The following is a 19061-nucleotide window of genomic DNA, read 5'->3' as shown; positions in this document are numbered from 1 at the left end:
AACCCGAAAGGGTGCACCCGTGGCTGCAGGAGTGTGCGGTCCGGAGGAAACCAGGTATAGAATGGTGCTCTCGTTCGCCACGCACGGAGGTTTCGTTGGACGCACCCTTAGGCATTACGCCCGGGGCGCCCTTCGACATTAATAGACACTTGCGGAACGGCCCGAGAAGAAGAAAAAAAGGGAAAAGAAAGCGAGCATGAAAATAAATGGGACTGCCACACCACCAGACGAGCGAAGCAGACACGCTAACTAATCGCTGGTGCTCAACTAAATGGCATCCCTTTCCTGCAGGCACAATTCGCCGCCAAGGCGAAGAAGAAGAACGGGGTAAAGCGCCAGCGCTCTTCCTCGCCGGCAGCCACGCATACAGAGGGGAAATCTCAGAGGGCGCAGCCGATCAGGCACTCAGTAAAAGGAGACCGCGAGTGCGTACGAGACTTGGGAGCGGCGACGAGGCAAGCAGTTCGAACGCCACAGACTGCCGAGAGCGCGCTCATTCCGCGGCAGGGATCGGTAAGGTGGATTGAACGAGGGGGCAAGAAGTTTTGCGAGAGAGCGGTCGGGCAGGGGTGGAAAGGGAGGGAGGGGGAGGTGACGGTGGTCTTGCCGCTTCCGGTCGTGTCTCCCGGCACGTGAGCAAGTAGCGGCGAGCAAGGTACGGCATCGCGCACGGCCGCAGAAGGAGCGATGGGGGGAATACGCTGCAAGCAAGAAAGATGGCTGGCAGCTTCAGGTAGAAGGAAAAAGGAGGGGGGGGACTTGGAAGACTACGTCCCACGCGACGAGAGGGGCCAGAGGTCGAGAGTCGTCGAACCTGCTGGCCGCCGCCGCAAACTGTTGCCTTTGCCTTTCCACGTCTCCTCCGCTTGGTTCTTCTCCTCCGACGTGGAGGCTTCGGCGAGGGGTCTCAATGGAGGCCCGCCGCCGCATGAATGAAAGATGCCGGCACGCACGAGGTCTCTCCACTTGCGCCAGCAGCAACCGCCGTTGCGGCTTCTTCGTCCTCCTCCTCTTCCTCCTGGACAAGAAGGCAGCAAAACTGATAGGCGAACGTAGTATACACAGGTGCGCATCCGGTGGGTTGCTCGGCGCTTTGGCGGCCGTCGCCGCGAGGGCTTCGAGAAGTCCGCGGAAGGAAGAGTGCGCAGTTCCTCACGTCCCTCCTGGCGCACACGTCTTACGTAGACGCTGGGCACGGCAGCAGGAGCGGTTAATTCTTTTTCTTTTTTTACGGCTTTGTATTTCTCTCGTTTTCCCCTCTGACATCCCCGCTCTCTTGGTGGCCGACTGCTCGCCCTTAGCTATAACGACGAGCGGCTTACGCGCGCCGACCCGCCGGCCCAGCAGCAAGCGGGTATACTGTCCTTGGCTTAGAGGAGGCGCCATGAGAAGCATTCATTAGGGCCGATGAGAAGGGGAGCTGGCCACACGCCTGAGCTTGAACGTTCGCAAATCATTTAACTGATTTCGGCACCAACGCTGCGACCTTGGATAATAGTTTTTGGGGTCGTTAGTTCTTGCCTCTTGGGATAATTAACTAACAGATTGTCGTGACGCTGGGACTAAGTCGACCCGGCCTTCACTTGGTAGCGTGCAGAGACTCGGGGTTGATGAAGGATTGAATCTTCGAAGTTGGTAAAATATATACAAGCAGGTTTAATGGCACTTTGAGACAACTTATTTACATGAATATTTACATGAAAAAGAAGGGTATATTAACAAAATGGCAAGCGTAAAGAGTTCATAGCGAGAAGCGTCTGGATGAGCCGTTTACCCAGGGCTCAGAGCGACATTTCGTGCTCTGCAGCGTCCTTAAAACCCCCTATGTCCAGCCCCTCTCTGAAGATGCTGACCAACCAAATCCAGGGCACGCCCCTCAGATATCGGCATCCAATCGAATACATCACTGCACTGATGGTCTGAAGCACTGACTGGCCCGGCATTGTTTCGTTGGGCCTGGTCACTTGTTGGCGGGAAAAGCTTGGGAACGGCGAGGAGGTACATTTCTATTCTTCAGCCAAGAATCGATAGGCTGGTTCCGGCAAGTGGATTTACTTCTCAGAAACCCAAGTGCACGTGCGCGCCGCATACGGCTCCCAGCATTGTCCCTTTCCAACAATCGCAAATCTTTCCTGCATTCCCAGGAAATCCTCTAATGGCCATAATCACCTTGCTCCTTTCTTGTCCTGTATGTCAGCGGACGTGTCACTCTGTCGTCTCCTTTGGACAATAGGCATTCCTTGCTTGACCATAGCGCTTCTCGACGGGAAGGGTGAACAATTGAACGAAAGCACTTCCGGCTATTTCCCGCAGGGGGACATTTCTTTGTGTTTTTCTAGACGTTCTCTTGACAGGGTCAATTTGGCATTTGCAGGGTGCCCACAAAGCAAAACAGGCTTACAAAACAGGATTCCTGGAAACAGGCTCACTTAGACCATTGTACCAACACCACATATCCACAGCACTTATCCATGCCCACAGGCGAACAATAGAGCGCGCAAGTGCGGATGATGCACGGTCGTAACACAGATACTCATTGCTCGTTAGGTGTCCTCTAATTGCAGTCTCCTTCCGTTCGTGCCCTCTTCTAAACCGTTCGTGCCCTCTAAACCACTTTCCTTAATTAGGCAAGTAACGTCAAGAATTTGAGATGAGACCCAAGCTTGTGTTCTTTTCAACAATTGCAACTTTCACCTCTATGTCATGTCGCAGTTACCTTTGTGTATACATTGCAATGTAATTGTTCGTGAGGCGCATAGGGCTGCAGTTTGACCTGTGGGTCGACTTGAAATAGCCAACGGACAATATGTAGCGACACGAAATAAGGACAAGAACGACGGCAATGAAGTGTAGGCATGTACAAGTGACTAAACTTACAACTTCATAAGATGACTGGGGGTGCAGCAAAGCGGGTTTGACGATGGTGCCGGTATACCTGGTGACCTTTTCGCCTCTATTCGCATTGGCAAATACGAAGTATATTGGTACATCTTAACACTGCTCTCTCGCTGAACAAGTGTACAACTGGTCATAAAGCAGGAGCATTCAATCGATGAAATTTTATCAAAGGACATGTTTTCGAATTCACGTACAGAATAAATACAAACACTGTCGAAACATAATCCTCTATCCAATACGTACACCAGCAAATGCTCGACGGATTTAAATAACGATCACTTAATCTTGTTCCACGTTTCAATAGGGTAAAATTTGGTGTACGCCTATTGATGCTGCAGGGAATGGTCCTTCATGGCTCTGAGTTCAACTGTACCATAAACTAATATTTACATGGCTGTAATTCAACCAAATCAAATAAAGCAATAGTTATCATGCCCACGCTCAGCAGAAGGTTATAAAACGTGAAACTGTAACGTACAATCGTGAGAAAAAGTGGTCAACAAAACTTAGCCGGTGACGGTGCTCGGGAAAACGGCATCGAAATCCCATCTAGCGACACCGACAGGGAAAGCGGCAGGTACACATCTATATGCATAAAATGGGGCACCACCCCGATTGTCTAGATACCAGATAGTTGTTGCTAGATGAAGCCGAAATGCAGTTTTCATAAGCTATGTTACCGGCTGAGCATTGTCTACCACTTTTGCTCACGACTGTACAACTCAGTGAGAGTGAGTTCAGAAAATCAACATAGTTAGCTATATCATTCCTTGTTCCTCCAAATCTATCCTCTACTAGACAAAATACAGCGTTTGAGGAACACGACATCATGCACAAAATTCTAAGAGATGAATAATTAGCACGCCAATAAAAATATAACCCTAAGAAAATCGATGACATGGCCAAAAGCAAAAGTGAGGTCGAAATAATGTCCCAAAAGCAATAGTCCTTAAACCATAGCCATTAGTAGCATGTATAACTTCGAGATCCGTGTACCGAAACAAGATACATCAATCGCAGAAGCCAGCAGTGGTACTCAAAATGAACAACAAAGCGGGTTCAGGACTCAGAGACGAACATTGCCACACGTGATGACTGCATATATCTTGCATCTTTGTCACATCTCTGCTCCCGTGGAATTGAGACACCGCGCACTTTTTTTGAGCTGGATTTGCACAGCTCCACCGGGACGAAGATTGAATTCCCAGCAGACATGGTACGCACTGCTGCCATCCTTGCCTCCTTTGTTTCATTGCAGAAGCGAGAGCGAAGGGCTACAATGCTTGACGAAGGCGCTTGCCTCATCGGTGAAGTTCTCTAATTTATACATTACTTTAGGTCAAACAATCATTTGCTCATTTGCTTCTGCATTTTGTTGTGTATTAAAGAACTGCATAGACTGGTCATAGACATTCTGCGAACATGTTGGACGTGAAGAAGATTATTTTTTCGCCTAATCACCTCCATGTCGTTAAAGTGAGCAGGCGGATTCGCGAGGTTGTATTTCATGGCGAAGGTTGTAGTTATGACGATAAGGTGGACTACTGGAGGCTCAAAATGTGGATGATGCCGGTCAACAAATATTACCCTATAGAGATGATAGGAGTGAGCCGGTGGAATTTCCCAGCGCTCTCAGGAGAAGGAGACCTGGTGCGGGAAGAGGTGGCGCAAGAGGTACCCGATTGAATGGCGCGTGGGCGCCAGTACCGACACAGCGACGGGATGACGAGAATCGGCGAAGATAAATGAATGTTTATATTGCTCGCAGTGATTTTTGGCCATGGAAGCCATAAATCATGCGAGATCTCGCAATGGGGTGGAAAATGCAATCTTCTGGGGTGGAAGGGTATGGCAGGTTGCATTGAATATTTTCCATCGTCAAGCGCACATGCATCTCAGGTCTTCAATTGTACGCGTGGTGGCCGTTCGATTGTGAAACAGTGAATGTAACTAATTTCATCCGAAGAAGCATATACGGGGGCGTATGCATATAATGATCGTAGGCTTGACCACCGCTTCTGACGAGGCAAAATTGGTTCGTTTCATGGCATCTACAGAAAATTTTTAGGGGACCGCGCATTGATTTCAATTTAACAGCGACGCTTATATTTGTACTTGGCAACTCGTCGGGCTGTAATCACTGGCGCGACAAGCCATAACCAAATATTACAGCGTAAGCCTCTCGACGAAGAAGCCACACATACTGCATGGTCAGAGGTCCAATGAGGACTCGCGATTACAGCCTTTATGGTCATGCCATATAGTTAGCTCTAGTTCCGTTCATGCGGAGCTGCGAGTGCGGACACACTCGGAGTGAGATGGTTATGGTCGAGTTGGAGGGTACGTATGACACTACAGTTATCACTGTTACTTCTCTATCCAGAGGAAGGGTGATATGTCTTTTAGTGTCTCCTTTTTCTGTTTTCATCCTGTCTTTCTCGTTCGCAGTGTTGAGGTCAATTCTATAGGTAAAAAAAAAATGTGGGACATCATCCCAGAAGTGATGGTCAAGACAGCACAAAAGAAGCTCCGCGAACACTCCTTCTGTGGCACTGTGCCCACTCATCTGGATGCACCCCAGGGGCTTTAGGTGCGCCACGTCGAGACGGCCGACTGGCGTCGAAACGAATAAAGTATATAAAAGTAGAAAGGCGGGACAGCAAACAAGTGGCGCACCACTGCCACCGCCGCTGCAGCAGGAACGGCTAGAGACCCAAACCGGTAGTGCCACAGTACGGGACGAAGAGGAGGAGTGGAGCGGCTGGAGCAGTGACGATGGGGCGCTCCCCTCCGGGGCCCGCAACAGGTGCGGCCGCCGGTCGCTGCGCGGCGGTGGTGCCCTGGCCGGCGCTGTTCCGATCGCTGACACCGCGTCAGCGATAATGAAAAGGTTGACCGCGCATCGCGTGTGCTCTGGAGTGGAGTGAGCGCTTATGTGTGTGTGCGTCTTGAAGAAGGGGAAAGAGGATGAGACACTGCTTATCCTCCCCCTCCTCTCTGAGTTGGAGGGAGAGAATAGCTATAGGAGGAGGGTATTTCTGTGTGGAAAGAAGATGGTTGCTGCTTCCTTCCTTGATCTGTTATTCCCTTTGCTTGTGCTCCTTGTCCTTCGCGGAATGACGGACGTACATAGGAAGGCCCGAGCCGCGCAAATCAGAAGGCGGATTGTTCTTTAACTTCAGTGCAGCATTGGCCTTGGTAAGAGCGGTAGAAAACCAGGCGCGGAGCCAGGACGTGAGTTTCTTCTGGCCTGGATAGCACTTATGCTAGCTTTCATTGCCGCGGGTGCACATGAAACTATGAGCTTCAACTATAACAATGCTCTTCCGTTCAATTTTATTGCATACGCCCCTTGGAGCGAGATAAAGGAAAGCACTAACAAAGACTGCCGAGGACCTTCTTTTTTTTTTTTTTTTTTTTTTGCACGTCGGCGGGCGCATGAATGAGTGAGACGTTTGCTTTGACAATAACGTTTGCTATTTAGAAAGAGTTCAATCGTGGCCCTTTCTTAAGATTTGCATGTTTTCATCTCTTGTTGAATTAATATGACCTATCTATAGCCGATGGAAAATCGAGGCTGCAGTGCACTGTTTTGGAGCTATATAAATAAATGTACAGGGAGCTTTCACGACAACCTCGCGATGCATAGGCTGGACAAACAGAAACGCAGTCAACCGCATAAGTTACAAAAACATTTTCTTTCCTGATCTTTATGATGTATTTAATTTACCGACGACTATCATACTACAACAACATTCTCTGCTAATTGCGCGAGACTACCCCGAGTGCAGGTGTTTGAGAAAAAAAGTGAAGATGCAACATATTGTCGTACATGAGCACTGCTTCTTAAAATGCATTTAAGGACAGGCCTCTGTTTCGACAAACCATGCAAGGGGATATTCAATAAGAGCTGTTGCAAGCGCGGAGCAACAGCTCGTATGTCAAAAGCGTGTAATTGACTCTGCTTTCTTGAATTGTTTTCTTAATTCCCTAATTGCTTAAATTCTAAATGCTTAATTGAATTGCTTTCTTTTCGACAAACCTACCCAGTTCGTCCTGTGTTCTCTAGTTCGGTTCTCAGCAGCAAGGCAGCACAGATATCTCACTGTTGATTAAAAAAGACATTTTCCGGGTATACTTATACCTCTTTCTTTGAGAAATCCTGTTTCCATTCACAGAATTCTGCTAACAATTACGCATGTCTTCATTTGTGATCAATACGTTATCACCGAAGTCAGACTGGGATCTGAACTTGGCATGTATCTAAGCTGGACATGGGCATGTAAGCTGGACGTAGTGCTCCAAAAAACGTGGCAACTAGGATAGGGTTTAGTGGAGGAATGTAATAGATAACTGTTGGTTACAGCCCAAACGGGACATTGGAGAGGAGCTGGTGAAATCTACGTCTGCCCTATTCCCACTTTTTATTTTCAACATAGATACATATTTCCACATTTGTGAGTAAGAAAGGGAAGTGCTGTCGGTAAGTGGACGTTAAACTTTCATGTTAATCTTCTAAGTACGTGAGCCCCGGCAGCTCTCCTGACAGGACCACAGTGGCTTTTAACTCCTTCACAGCCAACAGCGGTTCTTAATGCACAGTACTGCAGGTAACGAGTCGTTTCGTCGTTGACTCCTATCTCCGTCATTCGTAGCGGTGAAAGAAAGAAAAAGAATGAGAACAAGAGATGACATGAGGCCCGAAGCGGGACAGCCTTTTCTAGGCAGCGAGACATGCAGCCAAGCGCATACAGTCCGTGACATTTGGCGTTCGCAGTGCCGCCAAGCGGCAACACCACCTAGACAACCGGCCGCCGCCACGCCACGCGAGTGTCGGCGGCCGGTCGCGTGTCGACCGTCCTGCCGCTCGGCGGCGGACGCTGAGCTCGGTCCGAGCGCGTGCCCGTGCCGCCGTTGGCGAAGGGCGTTAAACGCTTGGCGGGAGTGGCGACGCGTGCGGCGGCCGCCACGCGACCACCGACAGCGCCCAGTGGGTGTGTTTTCCTTTTATTTATTCCAGAGAATGGAGCGAGGGTTGCGGAGAGTGGGTGTGCGACCGACGTGTGTCCGTCCGTTGCCGTTGGCGCGTGCGCGGCCGCAGGTTTGTCGCGTGCGTATAGGGGGAAGTCTAGCGCTGGCCGCGATGACTGCGCGGCCAAGATATCAATTTACACAGAGAGCAATTTGATGCTCGTCATTACCGGACAGAGAGCGAAAACAAGCAGGTCTCTCTCTCTCTCTCTCTCTCTCTCTCTCTCTCTCTCTCTCTCTCTCTCTCTCTCAGAACGATGACAGCACAAGCAACATTTTTAGGCATGAGCGGGTGTCCATCTCGCCGTTGGCCGCCTTACGTAGCTGTACCAGCTGCGGTAGTAGTAGTAGTAGCATTGCAAAAGCCCTGGCAGCAAAAGAAAACAAGCAAGAAACTGGGCTTTTGCAAACAGTGCAGTGACCAACATTCCGTAGCTGCACGTATGAGAAACGTCGTAGTGGGGAGCTCAGCATTGATTTCTAACAACCGGTGTTCATTCGGGTGCATTGGCATCGCACAGCACAGATACCTGCTGATTTCTTTTACCTCCATCGAAATACAGGGCCGCTGCGGCCAGTATTCGATCCCTCGACCTTTAGCTCACCAGGCGAACGTCTTATGGCGACTGAGCACCGCGGCGAGGTCATAATCGTAAAGGTGGTATCAGATCAGGATAGTGGGTATGTGACAAAAAGGTATAAGACTGCTGCGAACTGAAAAAAAAAAAAAAAAAAGAAACCGTCACGTGACCTATCAGTGTTCGTTGAACTGCGCAGATCGTATCGTGTTCGTTAAAAAGGAAAAAGAAATTTCTAGTCCAAACAGCCGCGAATTTTCAACCTTGGTTAGCTCATTGGTACTATATAATGATGTGGCCAGAGCTGTACACATTAGCTTGTTCGTGCTCTGTTTAGATTCCTAAAAACACTTTCAGCTCCGAGCTAATTCAGTTCGCTGCCATATATATAACAGCGATGCTATGGGTCCGACAATTTCGCGGACGAACCACTGACATCATGGCAGCGTGGCGACTTTCCACGGGCAGAAACATTCGTAGATGCTTGGAAGGACGATCTGTTTACATTAAGTGACCTTTTTGTCGGACGCACCAATACTCACGAGTCACTATAGTGTTTATAAAATGCAATTATTCTCCTGTACGAACACACATACAAAACAAAAACGAAAATGACAGCTCATTAGTTCCCAGATACCAAACTTTTAATCCAAATTTAGTTTTTCCACCAGCAGTATCCCTAATTAGGCGTATACGTACCCCCTTTTCCTTCCGCGCCACGTGCGCAAATATGCTGCCATTAAATAATGACGACACCCGTCACAATAATGTACTTTATGATGTCATATTTGGTTCGCGCTTCAGATTTGAATCCACATTTTTATATAAAATTTTACGGACATTGTGAGAATGCAAAGGTGATTTTTGACGGACACGTACTAAAGCGAACTATAACCACAGAAGCGTTAATGGATGCGGCCAGCTATGAAACTGCAATACGCGAGTATAGTACGTACTCTAAAGTGTTGGCGTGCGTATTTAAACTACCAGAATTCAGGAAGCAAAAATATGACGTATACAAACAGTACGATGCGACCGAATCTTCAAAAGTAATAACCCGGAAAACCGGTTTTTTTCTTTATCTGTTTTGAAATATTCATTATACAACTCAGTTACAGAACACTACGGGAGATTAGATTAGAAAGCAGTTATGAACGAAACAAAAACGCCCGCTTAACGTCACAAACTTACTGCTTAGGAAACATATCACAGAACGATTCACTGGAGCCGAAGCACACGCTGTTTGATTGACTTAGGCTAAAACGACCGAGTTTCAATCGACAGAAGAAGGCGGTTCTATACAGGGCCAGGATTTTCGGAAATGTAGAACAAACAGATAAAGAACTCAGAAATAATTCAGGGGCTAACTAGTTCGACGACACTCCGCCATTGATGTCCACCGTTATGTGACAACCGCGCATCTCCGAGCATGCAGGGCGCAGAAGTGGCCGCTATACGGCAAACTCGCTAGCTGAGTCCATCGTGTGTTGGAGCGCTGCCACTGGAATACGATTAGTAACTCGGTCGTTTCAGGCTGCACAAGCCTAGATTGGGGCCCCTTCCTATGGCGAGGTACAAGACTTCTCCAGCATAAAGATTATTCGCGGAAACTTTACAGCACAGCGCTTGCTTAAGTTAGCCTTGTTATCGGCGCGGTCATAGTGCAGCCTCTTCGCTGATCCAGGTCAGGTAGGGTGCCACGGCCGTGTAGATGCCGGGCTGGCGTGGCTTGGCGCAGCCTACTCCGGTGGAAACGATGCCTACCAGCATCCACTGGCTTCCGTTCCTCGTCACCAGGGGGCCACCACTGTCACCCTGAAATGAAGGACAAGGAATGATGTGCAAGCTCAAGGTGACTGGTAAACACTGGTGCAGCAAAAGTAAGTGCATAGTAAACCCTACCATGCAACCGAAGTATAAGATTTCATAACAGCGAGTAATGAATTATGAGCGAACAGGTGGATGCAGCCGCCTTCCCAAAGCTACAAGTGCCCTAACGTGCTAAGGAAAAAAGAACTATTTTCTTACAAATCTGCTCTGAAGCTATTTCTTGCGGACCATTTGCAGACTATTATTGTTTATGAACAGCTCTGCAATGCGTGTGTTTTGTGAAGTTCTTAAGTCATAAGATTCTCTGTTGCAATCTTAAGGGCACTGCAGCTCCGGCGCTGGTTTTAAAACATCCTCCTGTATACTAAATGATTAAATACTTGATCACCTCATGTAAAACGGTAGCCTGTGGACGTAAGTATGAAATATAGGCAATAGCCTATGTATGGTATACTATACCGCTTCTTAAGCTGCCCAAAAATCCCCTGAATACATGGCAGCTCTTAACCGCACATGGAATTCAACCTGACTTTGCGCACTGACCCGTGAGCTCCTGCTGCGCGCTTGGTACTGAGATACAACCAACAGCAAAATTAATGCAGAAATCCCGTCAAGCTATTAACGCTTATATCACTAGTTTACCAAAGTTAAGTAGTCAGCGATCGTCATGATCCCGCATAAAGCTGCGTCAAATACAGAACAGAATAAGGTACTATTATATGCTCGGAAAGGAGGTGTGTGAAGACACTTCCTATAACCTAGAATGTAGTATACAGACGCGTTAAATGCGCAGTAGCCATACCTGAATACAGGGCCATTACCAAAAAATGCGAACATCAGAAAACGACCCTCTGGATCTTATTTTATCGATAGCGCCGAAGGGCTGAAGAAGAGGTTTCTATTCGATTTCGAACGGTTATGACGACAAAGTGACGGAGGGCGTGGTAATAACTTGAGTTTACGCTGCTTAGGTTGAATGCCCTTTTTCTGTATTCTTTTTTTTTTTTGTCCTCTCTATACACTCGCCTTGGCTTCCATCGCGATAGCAAAACGGCTAGAGCAGAATCGTAATTATGTCTTCTCAGTCAGCGGTGTAATATGTCAGCAAGTTTACGTCGCGGATCGACAGCCGAACCTCGTTATATAAGTCGAAGTCTAAGGAGCCCTCACGATTACTTCGCTATGTCCGTTGCTTCGTTATATCCGCTGCACGCCAGCGGGCGTACCTTCCACTGTATTATAAAGGTAGCCACTCTTCAGCGTCCCCTCTGTGCGCGTTGCGGGAACTTTTAACGGGCTCTCCGAGCGCCCAATGTGGCCGAGTAAAGTACATACACAAACCATTAGTCATCCGTGAAAACGCGTGCCAGCGTCCTCCGCAGGCCGCATGGGCTTCAAAGGCTAGAAACGAATCCTGGAGGAATAAGGTCACAAAGGTGAGAGAGAGGCCTATTCATAATATTCGCCTACGCTTTCTGGAAATTGAAGCCGTTACGCGCCTCACTGAGAGAGGGTACGCGACTGCAATTTCGTCGGGAATACATGTGTTGGTTGCCTTCGTCGAACACTGCTTACGAGCGCGCAGGCTTCACTGCAAGATATGATTGTCTTGTGGAAAATACACATGCCAGAGATAGATCTCTTATAAAGATTGTAGGTAAAGGAAATTGTTTTGAGCATACCGCCGCTTTCTGCTGCGAAACCAGCTGGACCTGTATACCATCGGGCAAATAAAATGCACTGTGCCAACAGAAGCTTAACCATGCTGTACCAAAAAGGAACTGGGCGACCCCTAGAGCCAGATATTCTTCGTCTGGCTCCAGGGGTCGCCCAGTACCGTCGCTGCTATGTGTAGCGACGATGCTACAGAACAGATTAATAGCAATTTTCCACAGTAAATCGGCGGATAAAACTGTTGAGCACCGTTAAATGGACATACAAGGTTCATTTACTATACTTTCGAAGGAAAATTTCACTTCATAAAAGCGAAGTATCAGATACATTAGTTTTTGTACAAAGAGAGCTTGCCAAGGGAATGGCTATTCCTTCTTTTATCGACTATCCCCTTACATTTTTTTTTTTTTCGTCTGTGCTAGCGAAATGCCTCATAGTAAAATCTCACTATGCTCACCGACGCCAGAAAACTGCACTGAGTAGAAGCATTGAAAAGTTCGATTTGCCGCGCAATAGTAGATGTTTTCCCGTGAAGTAGCAAAGGAGACCTAAGCATACCCGGATAGCTTAAGCCTAACGTCACAACCTTCCTGTTCCTCCTGCCTATATTTTGGCCTACCTATATGACGACGCTGTAGAAGGAACCTGCCAAAAATTGCAGTTTTACTGGTGAATTCCGTACCGAGCACGCGTCCCTGGCACCACGCTCGTAGCCGGCACAGAGTTGAGTCTGTCCAATCTCACGGTCCGTGAACCAAGTCTGGCACTGCTTACGGTCCACGATGGGCAGCACCACTTCTCGCAGAAAATGGCGGCTCTGGGTCCCTGCAAACCGTGTTATGAGACGATGTTCCAAGTCTGAAACCACCGGCAACAAAACGCGTGCACACCGGCCGGAACTCTCTAAGCGTTAATGCATGCAGACATCGCGAACGATGGCCAACATCCGGCCTCCATGCCAACCCTATGACTTCGAAAATCAGCTTTCGAGTATTCCTTCGCATCTGCTCCACTTACTGTCCAAGGTGACGCCCCATCCTGCAACGCGGCACAACGTCCCCTTGGGCGGCCAGTAGTCAGCGTGGGCTGGCAAGCACACGGACTGCACGGACTCCGACTCAGGCACAGGGGCGTTCAGCTCCACCAGGGCGATGTCATGCTCCTTTCGCCACAACCACGGCGTCGTGTGCTGTAGCGAAGATTGACAAAGGCGCGTATACAACTGCATGATGTACCATACCTGTTTATTCACCGCGTCGTCGTACTAACTTGCTTGTCTCGACAGAAAAAAGCAATGACGTCGCCACACACAGCAAGTGACTGTCTAATGGCGTCATAGATCTGGGATTCTGCCATCATCTTTTTTAGACCTTCGCTGTGCTCACGAACACACCACAGGATAGACATTTACGAAACAGCCTTAGGAACACCGTATCAAATTTCAGTGCTCCGACTCACGGAAAACTTGAAGGTTAGCTGACTGTCCCACTACCAAAACCATTTTTTTTTTTAATTTGATACTGTGAATCCCGTCAGGAATTGTAACAGGAAGGGCTGTGAACATATGCACATTAAAGCATAAAAGCATACATAATAATACATGGTGTAGAGTGTTACATGCAGCTTAGAACAATCGAAGAAAATAGGGTGTATCACATATATTAGTTACATGATTATGGATGATATAGTACAAAAAGCTTCAATAATGGCAGCGTTTGGGCGAGTTGGTTAGACATGTTAAACCTGGAAAGCGCATAAAAACAACGGACAATAGAAAGAGACAGACACACGAGTTGGAAGTAAGCGCTCGTGTGTCTGTCTCTTTCTATTGTCCGTTGTTTTTATGCGCTTTCCAGGTTTAACAGGTTTAACAAAAAGCTTATGACAAGAAAAAATTCAGTCGCAATGTCAGCGAGGGGATCAGTGTTAGTTCTAATTAACAGTTAAGGCACAAAATAGGTCTAAAATACTAAAAACGGAGAAAATCGACTATAATGAATTCACAACTTTAATCAGGCACAAACAGGCAAGTAAAAATAACAAGAGAACAAGGAAGCATAAAAATAAGGAGTACAATTGTTACTGCAATGAGTATAATTCGTCTGCAATATAAGGAAACTAAACTCAGCTAAGGACGTGCTGTTAGTAATGCGCGTGTGTAGATTGTTCCATTCTCGTGTTGCCCTTAAAAAGAATGAGTATTTGAAGATATCAGTATGAAATGACTGATTAATTGAGTGCCCAGAGTTGCTGAAAACAGAGTCTTAGTAGGGAAAGAAGGATAGCGGGGCACCGACAATAGCTAGCTATGAATTTCTTACGCGGCCCAGTAATCTACTGACCTTTATATCACGGCCGGATATTGTCCAGATTTTGATTTCGAGCATTTGTAACGTCATAAGTAGATAAGATAGATGTGTTCACTAGGCATCCTATATTGGAAACGTGCCATTTGTGGTCAGGTAGTCCACGTCCGTCTAGTCTATTGGCTTAGGCGCAAGCCTTCTCGTAAACGAGTGGGAAGAAAGCGAGCTGCTATTGCTATCAATACAGACGGGGAGTATACAGGAAGTCTTTCTCTCTGTAAGCGCTTAACAGCAACGTGAAGTTAACCCCATCTTGTCCTACTCGTTCTCTGCCTCTTAACTTATCTTTAGATGCTACATAACACAGCTTCTAGCGTTTTCCAGATTTCGCTTGGATGTTCATTTCATTTCCATTCTTTTTCGTGGTTTTATATAGCACGTTTTGTGCTCCAGCGCTGATGTTAAGCTCCATACTTATCATGCATAATACTTTTGTAATAGCCCCATAGGGCCTCATTATGTCCGAACAAGGAACATACAAACTAGTTGTTCTTCAATTACATATTTGGATTACAAGCGCCACACTTCTATTCATTAGCATAAATGTACAAAGTAGTGTATATGTGTGACAACCCCATCACTAATTATCTATATATAATTTCTTTTAAATTCATGTTCCAGATCTGCGCACTTGTGGTACCGTCTGGTGACACTTTACGACGTGTAGATACAATACGATAGAGTAGGCGTTGCCAAAGTTGCGCGAAGGTACCGCATAAGCAACCAAGTTATGCAGCGAAGCCGTACGTCTTCTTTGCAGGAGCCAATCAGCCAAACTGGAAATCAGTCGAGAAATAATTACTTTGGCTATCCTAATCGAAATAAGTCATCGAATCCACAGCTTACACACAGCGCGGCAGGCCGTACTCACGATGAATGATGCAATGCAGCCGGGTTTTCTATAAGGTTGGCTTCACGGCGCGGCATTGTTGCTTGGCGGCGAAAGAAAAGGAACGCGGAACTCTGGCAAAGCCTATATAGTAATTCTACGATAGAGGAGATAACAGCAAACCTATCGTCTCTTCCTCTAGTTCTTGTTCAGTGCAATTCTTTCGGAGCTTTGCCCTGCAGCATTTTATAGCAACCTTTATCCCAATTTCACTATTTGGCAGCGTCTATGTCTGTTTGTAACTGACAAAGAAGTAAAGTGATTGCAATGCGGCGCCAGACCCCTCAACCAAGACTGCATTCGGCCAGCTTCATTACGATAGATCCGTTCACTTTTGCGAATGATTAAATCAACGCTTTTACAATGGACGGCTCGTACAGGTTCTGTTTTCATATAGAATGTACCTATAAACAGGTGCGGGTGCAAAATTTATCGAAAAAGTGTATAAGTAATGGTTAGTCTATGACATGCATACACTTTCATTTAAATGAAGAAAAGACGCAAGAAATAAGAAATTTAATTGATGTTGCAGGATGATGTGCCCATTCTGGAAGCTTACGTTCCATGGCTTGAAGCCGTTATACCCCGGGTGAATGATGATGCGGTGTACGTAGCGAACCACCGTCTCGTCTTCCTGCAGGATGATGCCATGCCTCCTCAGGTTCACCACCCACCTGTCTGGTTTCAGCGAGCTGCGCGAAGAATCACAGATAGTGAGGATAATTTCCATTCGCACCATGGTGCCAGAAGCAAGACACCCAAAATTTGCATTCGGCACTGTGACTCAATTCGCCTTCCCAACGTTTTCTTGTCTGTGTGTGTGGAAAGTTGTCACATTAATGACAGCGCGATGAACATTTCAAAGGAAAAATTATACGAGTAACGGAGTAGAAAAAAAGCACAGTATATTAAAGAATAAAATAGAGTTAACTCCACCTATGCGATAATACGGACCGAAATACACATGCGGGCAGGCTATGTAATATGCAGAGCAAATAATAAGTGGTCTCTTAGGGTATAGGAGTACATCCAAGGAAACAAAGGCTGCCAAAAGCAGGATTTTCTTTTTTATTTTTTTGAGGAGTGGGTACATGAAATCATAATCTTGCTAAGATAGGGGCTTTCGCGGTTGGCGCAGAGCTGGGATAATTGCAGATCAGTGTGAGAAGTCGCTTCCTTGTCGTTGATATAACCCGATGATGATATTAAGTTTAATGGTGACGATCACCTCGACAACTGAATTACTTTGCTAGACCTTCCGTCGTATGCAAGGAGCATGTAGAACGCGTGCCTGGCCCAGCAAGAAATGTCGCACGTACAAGAAGCTATGGTGTCCCAAAATATGTTAATTTCGTACAGATATTTTTTTTTTACCATAAATACTTGCGAAAAAATCTTCGGCTGATATTTACTGCTGAGCTTTTACGTGTAAAGCTAGGCTTGGCTCTCAGGCACGCCAGTTTGGAGGGTCAATCATTATAGCAACTACTAGTTACTGCCATATTGGTAGCCAGAAAGAAGGCTTGTTATTAGATTAGCAATCGCAAAGACGAACTAGCCTTTTTTATTTTTATTATTTTATCATTATTCAATAATGATTTCGAACTCGCTGCAAACTTCTTCGTGCTTTCAGCATTACTTAATGTTTTTTCCACGCACTAGCGCAAACACTTGAGTGGGTGCTTGGCAAAATCTTTCACCGATGCAAAGCTTATCGATATACCGACGTTCACAGCTTTGTCTGATCAAAACTTTCTGACAATCCAAGATCATGTTGTTTTGAAGAAAGCGCGAAAAATCTGATCTAGCATTACCATGTCCTACACACTAATGAACGTCCGCACGGTGCTTCTCGAAAAACACGCTTGGTGGAGCCACTTACCAAACGTTCCAAGGCGCCGCTAGCTTTACTTTGCCGCAGCGCTTGCTTGTACTGCAGAGAAGCTTGCAAACTTAAATGTTTCACAAGCAAATAAAAGGCGCAGTACTAGGATAATTCTAGATGGATACGGGGTGCACTATGTACGCCGCGAGAGGAAGAATGCCGGAGGGATGAAAGAAGGCAGCAATCAAAAGAGACGCCACCGTGGAAGTTTTTGGCTATACTTCGCTACTTTGGGTTCGTCACTCACAACGTCCACTGACATCGCAGGCGTCTTTGCATCATTTTCTTTTCGTAAAAGTGCAGCCTGCACGATTGTATTCCAACTCGAGACCTCGGGTTCCGCAGTCACACGTCATGGCCTCTAGACCGATGTGGCAAATAATGTCCCCGCAGTGGTTCTAGAATGACGCACGATGGAGCCACTTTCCAGCGGCTCCTTTGCCCCCGTAAGTTCTACTTTGTCTCACTGCACATTTGCACAAAGGCGAAGCATACGTTAATAGGCATGAAAGAGGAGAACAAAATAATAATCAAAAGAAAATAATGTTTCGCTCACTCTCTGAAGCAGTGTGCCGCAGTGACGAGCCACCTGGGTCCGATCAAAGTGGCGGTGCACTTGTATCCGTTGGGCTCCTCTCTAGGCATGCGCAGTTGGGCGATCCATGGCCACCGGTCGAGCGAGGCTTCGGTGCCTCCCACGATCCTGTCCGTGTCTGTCGGGGCACTGCCGCAGCTTGCCCGAATACAAGGGCGTCGACAGGCACGTTATTACACACCAGCAACGGTGACGCGTAAGAAGCCATGCATATCACCAAGTCATTACCCGCAACACCGTCATACATACCAAAGGTATAAATCATTATGAGGAAAGGAAAGACATTGTAACTGTGTCATTCTTGGCGGGTACCTTAACTGCGGCGTAAAAGAAAGGATAATATAGGGAGTCCTGCGGAGAAAGTGACGCCGGATGGAGGGCCCTGGATAAGCTTCAAACGCCCCCTGCCAGCGCACCATACGGGATTCTTGACTAAGCAGTAAATACACCAATACGGAAGAGGTTGATGTAGATGTATCGGATGATTGTGAAGAGGCAAGCAGGAGCAGTAACTAACAGTCCCCTTAACTTAGTGCTAATAATGGTCTAAGAATGAAAACTTACAACTGAAGGGGCTATCATATGATGTGAAAACGGACCATATATATTAGGAAGTTTTAGAACAAACGTTTTTCTCGACTGCGGAAAAGTTCTGGTATAACATGTTCTTTCGTGCAATGCTCATGAAAAAATATCTTGTTGTCCCTGTCATTTTTACTTGGCATAAGGTCCCTCCTCCATTCGAATTACCTTGCGCCTGAAACGTGTATCAATGGTGGTGTGAATTCCTTGCAATACTCGCGCAAATGAAAAATACTAGAAAAATTCATGAATAAGGTTAGTCCACTGATTGTGACATTTCAAGTGGAACATAAAATAGAGAAGTTGCTTATACTGAAATTATAGATATACCGAAAGATCTACTTTTGCCCTTGGAAACTTCAATAAAAGCACATGTATTTGAAATCTCCTTTTTAAGAAGTAAAAGCTTTGTTAATAAGGTACGTAACGAACCCCAAGCGAACCTTGCTGTCAATTTTGCATCAAGTAGATCGTTTTCCAACTGTGCGCACTTAATCACCGATTTACTTGGTCATTAAATACCACAAACTGATATTACCGCTCGCAACCAGCCCTATCCAGCATTGCCCGAAATGTGTGCAGAACTTCTGCAATGGGAATCGGGGTCTGAGTGTGGAGTCCCTGCAAAGGGTTCATTGGCTTCGGTCGGGGCCAAAATGTTTTGACCCGGGTGCATCGTGCATCTTTGCCGGAATTCGGGCAGTTCGTCTACACAGCATGCTTGTACGTACTG

At 46.7% G+C, this 19061-nt stretch overlaps 1 protein-coding gene across 2 annotated transcripts in view; it reads right to left on the bottom strand.

Moving 5' to 3' along the window:
- Nucleotides 1-9129: 9129 nt before the first annotated feature.
- The window catches only part of LOC146181841 (serine protease 33-like), a 34564-nt gene continuing 24632 nt past the window's right edge, over nt 9130-19061 (bottom strand). The window contains exons 5-9 of one of the 2 annotated variants that reach the window (XM_084575556.1): nt 17708-17884; nt 15826-15958; nt 13029-13200; nt 12694-12836; nt 9130-10322 (exon numbers count right to left, since the gene is read on the bottom strand). In XM_084575556.1, coding sequence (XP_084431682.1) covers nt 10164-10322; nt 12694-12836; nt 13029-13200; nt 15826-15958; nt 17708-17884 — 784 coding nt within the window. In that variant the 3' untranslated portion in view covers nt 9130-10163. The remainder of the gene's footprint in view (nt 10323-12693; nt 12837-13028; nt 13201-15825; nt 15959-17707; nt 17885-19061) is intronic. The other variant, XM_084575557.1, reaches the window with a different exon arrangement.

Source organism: Amblyomma maculatum, chromosome 8, assembly GCF_055883805.1.
Source record: "Amblyomma maculatum isolate TAMU_Amacu chromosome 8, ASM5588380v1, whole genome shotgun sequence".
NCBI classification, from domain to species: domain Eukaryota; kingdom Metazoa; phylum Arthropoda; class Arachnida; order Ixodida; family Ixodidae; genus Amblyomma; species Amblyomma maculatum.
The sequence above is the reverse complement of the archived record's forward strand: the minus strand, read 5'-3'. Positions and strand labels throughout refer to the sequence as shown.